Below are 7,610 nucleotides of genomic sequence, written 5' to 3'. Positions count from 1 at the left end.
GGAGTGAAGGACCAACATGAATGTGGAAAAGCCACAAATAAAAGAACACCTCTCTAGGTCCTCCAGTGCAACTCTATGGTCAGTACCTGTCAGAAGTTGATCATAGACTCAGGCTGGAGGACATTCAAATCCCTAGAGAAGGGGTTTCTCTAGGAACCTCTAGGTTCTGTAGCACAACTCTCTGCTCAACTTCTACTGGAGAAATTAGAGATTCCTCGGGAGAACATATTAATCAAAATCGCAAATAATCAAATCCGCAAATGTGTGAACCCTCTGAATGGGAAAGTGGATAGCCAGTAACAATTTCTTTTTAAGATGCCCTGCAGCCTTGTACTTGAAAAGAAAACATGACGGATTATATATGCAGTTACAGCTGCCTTTCAATCTATATTTATGTTGTACAGATTTGCTTTCTGTTTGTATTGTATGCAATGGACCACAGCTATTACTGTAAATCATCCTGGCTGTCATAACATTTCACGCAGCTGCCTTTATCAGGAAATACTCGTTTCACACACATGCAGCAAAACAGTGTTAAGAGTTCAAGCATCGGTCTTTATTAAGTCCCAAACAAGCTTTGTTTTCCCCCAAAATCATGTTTGAAGTGCAATGTGCAACCGAAGTTATTTCCTGGATGGTTAAGCGTATGAGTTGTGCGGATGGATGGCTTCTGGAAGACCTTCATTTTGTGCAGCTTGTGAAGGGAGAAAAATGTTTACTCTTTAGAAGTCTGGACCTTCCTTTTTCAGCTTCTTGTAGTCCGTGCTAACGGCAAAGAACTGAGAAAGGGGGAAAGGTGATACTTTGAATAAAGGTTACGCTTGCACAAGAGGAAAAGTAAAGCATGGATTACATGCAGAAACACGACCCAATTCCAATGGATAGATGCATGTAGTATCAGAGCCTGAAAGAAGACTCAATGTTTGTTCAGGTCAGAGAGTCAAGCAAGAGAACAAATCATGAATCACAGCATTTGGAGAAGGCTCAGAAGATAGCACTCAGGTTTTTTAAAGTCTCCTCATTTCAACAGACCCCAGCATGCATCACTGGACTGACATCCAATACTTAGGAAACCTCAGGACAATTTATTTAAACTGTGTCCTTCCAAATATTGTTGGTCTGCAACCCCCATCAGCTCTAGGCAACACAGCCAATGGTAAAGGCTTATGGATGTCACAATCCAAAAACATCTTAAGGGTCACAACAGCCCTCCATGTTGTAGACCACAACTGTTGTACAGATCGACAACGTAATTGGTTGTATACTGAACAGAAGCATTTCCAGGGAAACAGGTGATCAAGTTTAACAAACAGCTTTCATTCTTCCAATACTGCTAACGGCTAGTAGAAACAGATGATTGATCATGATTTTTATTTCTATCCTGCTCTTTTCCCAGCCCAGGACTCAAGACAGCTTCCAAAAGTTTTAAAAGATACAGCTAAAAAATTCACATCATACAAAAGTTAAAAACAGTACAGCCCACTCTGAAAGGTGCCCTCCTTCAGGGCAATAAGGTCTGCTGAAACAAAAAAGCTGGGCCTCCCCAGAAGACCTCAAAATGCAGCCAGTCCCATATAGGAGCATACGACCCTCTGGGTATCCTGGACCTGTGTTGTAAAGGGCTTGGCATGTCAGGAACTGCACTCTGAGTTGCATCCAGAAAAAGTCCAGCCGCCAATGGAGCTGTTGTTAACAAAGCAGCTGTGCGCTCCTTGCAGACAAACCCCATTTATCAGGCTGCAGCCTTTTGGACCAGCTGAAGTTTCTGAACACTCTTCCAAGGCAGCTAAGAATCAGCATGCAATCCTAAAACACGAGTTGTGATTTGATTGGTTTATGCCATTGTGTGATTTACTAACAGGATGGCAGATTGTATTTTTACTTCTGTATTACTGTATACAGTGGTCCCTCTACATTTGCTGGGTTTAGGGGTGAAGGACACCCCCCCGCCATGAATGTGGAAAACCTAAAAAAATAAATAAAAACCTCTCTAGGAATCTCCAGGTCCTCCAGTGCAACTCTATAGTCAACATCTGCCAGAAGTTGATCATAGAATAATGCTGGAGGACATACAAATGCCTAGAAAAGTGTTTTCTCCATGAACTTCTAGGTTCTCCAGCACAACTCTATGGTCAACTTCTGGCAGAGTTGCACCAGAGGACCTAAAGCAGTGATGGCAAACCTTTTAGAGACTGAGTGCCCAAACTGCAACCCAAAACCCACTTATTTATCACAGAGTGCCAGGTCCCTCTGGCTTTCTAGTGATGAACTCTGTGCTGGGGCAATGGCACACGTTCCCACAGAGAGGGCTCCGAGTGTCACCTCTGCCACATGTGCCATCATTCCTAGAGAAAACTTACTATTCAAATCAGCAAAAGTCAAAGCTGCAAATGTGAAGGGTCAACTGTTCAGTCCATCTTTATTTAGGGTCATAGACCAGCACAAACTGTACACTTATGTAGAAGTCGAGGGCAGGTTTTGGGGCCAAAATGACAGATTTTGATATGACCCATGGACAGGTTGAGGGTCATTCTACCGAGGAGAAAGCACCAGGCTTCATCCCCAGCACACCTACATTCAAACAGGCCTTTCACCCCTTGATTCAGAGAAGGGCATGGCTCCTTTTTTGGTAAAAATTAAGGTACAGTATTAACACTCATCAAAAAAGGAACCAGCCCCTTCTCTGAGTAGAGGGGCAAAAGGACACAAAGGATTAGTCCAGCCCAAGAGAAGGGACTCAGAGAAGGGGATGTGACAAGAGTTAAGGTACAGAACCTATACTGATGTACTGTTAAGACGATCCAGTTTTTTGGGGGTGGTTGCTTGATTAAAATTCCTACTAATATATACAATAAGCATGCTGATACAACATGCAACAGCATCCGTCTTAAAAAGGCATTATCCCCTTTTTCCCTTCACACCCAAACACCTCCAGAATGCTTCTTGCCAGCTGCCACTTATGACACAGATGCTTCTGAGGACTAACTGGCTGGGAATAAGATCATCTCTTTGATAGGATTCAGCTAAACCCCAGTTCCTGCATGGCAGTTTGGGGTTGGATAGGATGGCCCTTGTGGTCTCTTCCAACTCTTATGATTCTATGAACTCATACCGAAGAGATGGCAGCAAGCTGTATTTTCCAGACTGCTAAGTTACCTTGTTGAATTTCTAATGTTTACGTTGCAAGGTTTTATGAGTTTATACAGAACGCAATGCAAAGACATCTGGCTTCATCTACATCACCCACGGCTGGTGTTCCTTGAGTTTATATGCTGGAGAGCTTTTCTAGCAACAAAGCTTTTAGACAAAGCCAAATATGGTAGAAATGGAATGTTCTCCTCCTTTTGGAAGGCAAGCGCAAACGCTTTAAATACTACAAGCCGGCGTAGACTTCAACTCATAAGCAAAACCTGGTTTATGCAGAAATCGGTTCCTTAAACAAAAAAAAGCCTGAGATAGAAGAAAATATTTTTACAGACACATTGCATGACATTTGCCCAAAGGTTCTCAACTGGTATTCTTCCATTTTGTTTTCATAAAACAGATTCCTCCTCTGTTGGAATTTTTTTACAATTGCTTCAATATAAAGAAAAGATCCCTGATCATTTTTGGCAGAGTCCTTCGCCTGCTCACTTTCAGCACACAAACACACACCAGTTTTCAAGGATTCTTGACAAAAATTACACACCAGTGTGTTCTACCACATTGGCTGCATTATGCTCTCATAAAAGGGAAGTCACTGAACCTAAACCATGTTAGATGTGTATGAAATCCAAAGTAGTTGAGTACTACCAAAACTAAAACTATTCTGAACCTACGGTAATACAACAAAAACATCAGCCAATTTTGGTAATGAGACCAAAACATTTTGCTTTCTGAATGCTCTACCGTTAGTAATTCTGAAGACCAGATAGTACCAAACCAAGACTAGGCAAACTGTGGCCCACAGGCCACATGCAAACCCTGGGGCTCCAAAGTGTGGCTCCTGAAGCCCTCAACCCCCCTCCAAATATTTCCCACAGCATAAGCTTCCCTAGATTCAAGTTTACTTCATCAAATGCAAGTTATGTCTACATGATGCTATAGGATTCCTTTGCATTGTTTTATGGTAATACATACCAACATGGCTGCCTCTTAGAATACAACCTAGGAATGTTAACTGGGGCTGGCTACAAGAGACACACACAACTTCCTTGTTGCAACTGCTCTGCTGGCTATGACATACAAAGCCCTGTACAGGTCAGGTCCTGGTTACCTAGAGGAGCGTATTTTTCCAATGCACAGGTCCATGTTTTGAGATCTTCCGATGCGGCCCTTCTTGCAGTGCCACCGTCCTCACAGGTGCAGCTGGTGGGAACACAGCAGACAGGGCCTTCTTGGCGGCTGCTCCCAGTCTGCAGTTTCCTTCTTAGAGAGGCTTAGACTGGTGACTGACCTGGCTTGACTGCTCAAGGAGGAAAGGACTTTCTAAGAGTGTGTTGTACTGTTTATCTGTTGTTTTCTTTCTAATGGTAATGTTTTACATGGCTTTTAATTATATTAACTTAACTACACATTTAATTTTTGTACGATGTGAGTTTTAAAGCTGTATTTGTTTTAACCTTAGTAAACTGCCTTGAGTTCTGGACTGGAAAAAAGGTGGGCTATATAAAAGTAAAACACCCAACCGCTAGCACCAACCCCAACCCCAGCCTCACTGGAAGGAAGAGGTACATTCCCAGGTCAACGCTTATCATTTTGACAGCTGACATGGTCTTCCAGGATAATCAGCATCAGAAGTCTTATTGGGATATTTTGCACATTACCTTGTACTGGTCGTTGGGTCCCAGTTTGTTCCAAGGTTCTGGATTATTCTTCTTGTCCCAGCTGTGTAGAAAAGTGTGGAAAAACCAAGTATACAGCAATCACTACAGATACACAGAGCAGGAAGGCTTCCCAATGTTCTCACCAGCAAAATGATTATGGCCTCAGTGCCATGTAAGGTTGCAGTTTCTTTAGCATACAGCCATTTTGTAAGTTGGTACTGAATTTAATATTTACCCAATACCTTAGAAGCCCTAATTAATATATATTTTAGTTATTTTCATCATTTAAATTTTTAAATTGTTTTAAACTATTTAAATTGATTGTATCTGTTATGTCCCCTTGAAATCCCATGATACCGGTTGGGCCATAGGTATTTTAATCAATAAATCATGCTGACTTTCACTCTCATCAATGGTTAACGTATGGAATACCTGCCCTTTGTAATTTTCAATGTCTTCCTTTCTGTTTCCCGCTGGCTAAATTAACTCCTTTTAAACAGTTACAGCCAAAGGTCTTTAAACATTGGTACTCTTTATAATACCCAGAGCATCAGACTGAGAAAAGGATGAGATATCAGCCATGTTTTACTCAGGAGGTACTGTTTAAGTAGCAGAACTCAAAAGCAGAGGTACTTGCCAGACATCGGGGTTGCGAAGAGCCAGGCGCATGATGTAGAGGGCTGCCCCAGTTCCTCCAGCTCCAATAAATATGAAGAGGGGAATCAACTGTAGAGGGAAATGAAAGGATATTCCACCATCAGGAGTGTCTCTTTGGATGTACAACAGGGCCTCCACATTTGTGGCTTTGACTTTTGCAGATCTGATCATTCACTGATTTCATTAATATATTCTCTCTAGGACTCTCTAGGTCCTCCAGTGCAACTCTATGGTCAACTTCTGCCAAAAGTCACACCGGAGGACCTAGAAAGAACACTTCTCTAGGCATCAGTAGGTCCTCCAGTGCAATTTCATGGTCAACCTTTAGCAAACGTTGACCACAGAGCTGCTCTGGAGGACCTAGAGATTCCTAGAGAGGTGTTCACTCAGGTTGAAAAAAGTGCTTTTTCCACTTTCATGGAGGTCATAGAATCACAGAAGTTGGAAGAGACCCAAGGGCCACCCTGCCATGCAGGAACTCTCCCTCAAAGCATCCCTGACAGATGGCCATCCTGCCTCTGTTTAAAGGCCTCCAAGGAGGGAGACGCCACCAAAATCTCCAAGGGAGCAATGTGTTCCACTGTCGAACAGCCCTTACTCTCAGGAGGTTCCTCCTAATGTTGAGCTGGAATCTCTTTTCCTGTAGCTTGCATCCATCGCTGCAGTGGGTCCTGTTCTCTGGAGCAGCAGGAAACAAGCTTGCTCCCTCCTCAACATAGCATCCCTTCAAATATTTAAACAGGGCTATCATCATATCACCCCTTAACCTTCTCTTCTCCAGGCTAAACAACCCCAGCTCCCCAGTAAGTCCTTCCTCATAAGGCTTGGTTCTGTGTCCTATTCTCTGGAGCAGCAGAAAACAGGCTTGCTCCCTCCTCAACATGACACTCCTTCATCCACACTGCAGAAATAATCCAGTTTGATACCACTTTTAACTGCCCTGGCTCAATAGTTCTAGTGAATCCTGGGAATTGTAGTTCTGTGAGACATTTACCATCTGCAATGAGCTACCGTTCCCAGGACTCTCTAGCTCTGAGCCAAGGCAGCCAAAGCGGTCTCAATCTACGCAGCAGTGCCAGGGGATTCTGGGCTTTGTGAGCGACTCAGCCACAAGAAACTCCCAAATCCCAGAATCCTATAGAGTTGGAAGAGACCCCAAGAAGGACCATCCAGTCCAACCCCATTCTGCCGTGCAGGAACTCCCAGTCAATGCATACCCTTGAGCCATGGCTACTGAAGCATGGTCAAAGTGGGATGCAGTCTATGACTCTAAGAGAGCTGAGTTCGAATCCCTGTGAACCCATGGGCGACTGAGAAACTGGAGCCATGTGTCCAAAGGAGGGCGACTAAGATGGTGAAGGGCCTGGAAACCATGAAGCTCTATGAGGAAGGACTTAGGGAGCTGGGGAAGAGAAGGTTAAGAGGTGATATGATATCCCTGTTTAAATACTTGAAGGGATGCCATATTGAGGAGGGAGCAGGCTTGTTTTCTGCTGCTCCAGAGAATTGGACTCGGAGCAATGAATGCAAGCTGCAGGAAAGGAGATTCCAGCTCAACATCAGGAGGAACTTCCTGAGAGTAAGGGCTGTTCGACAGAGGAACCCACTCCTTCCTCGGAGTCTCCTTCTATGGAGATCTTGAAGCAGAGGCTGGATGGCCATCTGTCAATGGGGTGCTTTGAATGGGGTTGGACCGCGTGGCCCTTCTTGGGTCTCTTCCAACTCTGTGACCTTGGGCGGGTGGCACTCTCTCAGCCCGACAAGGAGGGACCGAGCTGGGCCCCAGAGACTCACGCTGGGGTGCTTCTTGGCCTGGCTGGCCATCAGGCGGAACATAATGGCGGCGGAAGAGCTGCGGGACGAGCCTCCGGCGAAAGAGCGACTGCGTTCCTTCCTCTTCTCCTTGGCGTCTCCTTGCTGCGCATGCGCACAGGCCCAAAGTCACGCCAGGACCCCGCCTCGGGGCTGTCTAACTGAGTGCCTTAGAAAAGAGACACAGGGCGGGGCGCCATTTTGTTTCTCTTGTCCCCCTCGGTTATGTATTGGTTGTTATATTGTGGTATGTATTTCTATTTCTTTTATTATATCCCGCCTCGATCGGTAGAGAGAGGTGGGCTAAACATTATTATTATTATTATTATTATTAAT

General features: G+C 44.3%; 1 protein-coding gene across 1 annotated transcript; it reads right to left on the bottom strand.

Moving 5' to 3' along the window:
- Positions 1-534: 534 nt before the first annotated feature.
- Positions 535-7,412, bottom strand: NDUFA4 (NDUFA4 mitochondrial complex associated). The gene is made up of 4 exons (XM_042474785.1): positions 7,257-7,412; positions 5,443-5,531; positions 4,806-4,866; positions 535-779 (listed from the first exon to the last, which is right to left on the bottom strand). The coding sequence occupies exons 1-4, from the start codon at positions 7,296-7,298 to the stop codon at positions 723-725; spliced, it is 249 nt and encodes an 82-aa protein (XP_042330719.1). The 5' UTR covers positions 7,299-7,412; the 3' UTR covers positions 535-722.
- Between the last annotated feature and the right edge of the window lie 198 nt (positions 7,413-7,610).

This window comes from Sceloporus undulatus, chromosome 6 (assembly GCF_019175285.1).
Source record: "Sceloporus undulatus isolate JIND9_A2432 ecotype Alabama chromosome 6, SceUnd_v1.1, whole genome shotgun sequence".
Lineage (NCBI taxonomy): Eukaryota > Metazoa > Chordata > Lepidosauria > Squamata > Phrynosomatidae > Sceloporus > Sceloporus undulatus.
The sequence above is the reverse complement of the archived record's forward strand: the minus strand, read 5'-3'. Positions and strand labels throughout refer to the sequence as shown.

Bases quoted from the DNA above. Each gene is read 5' to 3' on its own strand.
- NDUFA4 (XM_042474785.1), bottom strand. From the start codon at position 7,298: ATGTTCCGCCTGATGGCCAGCCAGGCCAAGAAGCACCCCAGC. The intron at 5,532-7,256 runs GTGAGTCTCTGG...TTCCCTCTACAG, and splicing joins AGGCCAAGAAGCACCCCAGC to TTGATTCCCCTCTTCATATT. The intron at 4,867-5,442 runs GCAAGTACCTCT...TTTTCTACACAG, and splicing joins CTTCGCAACCCCGATGTCTG to CTGGGACAAGAAGAATAATC.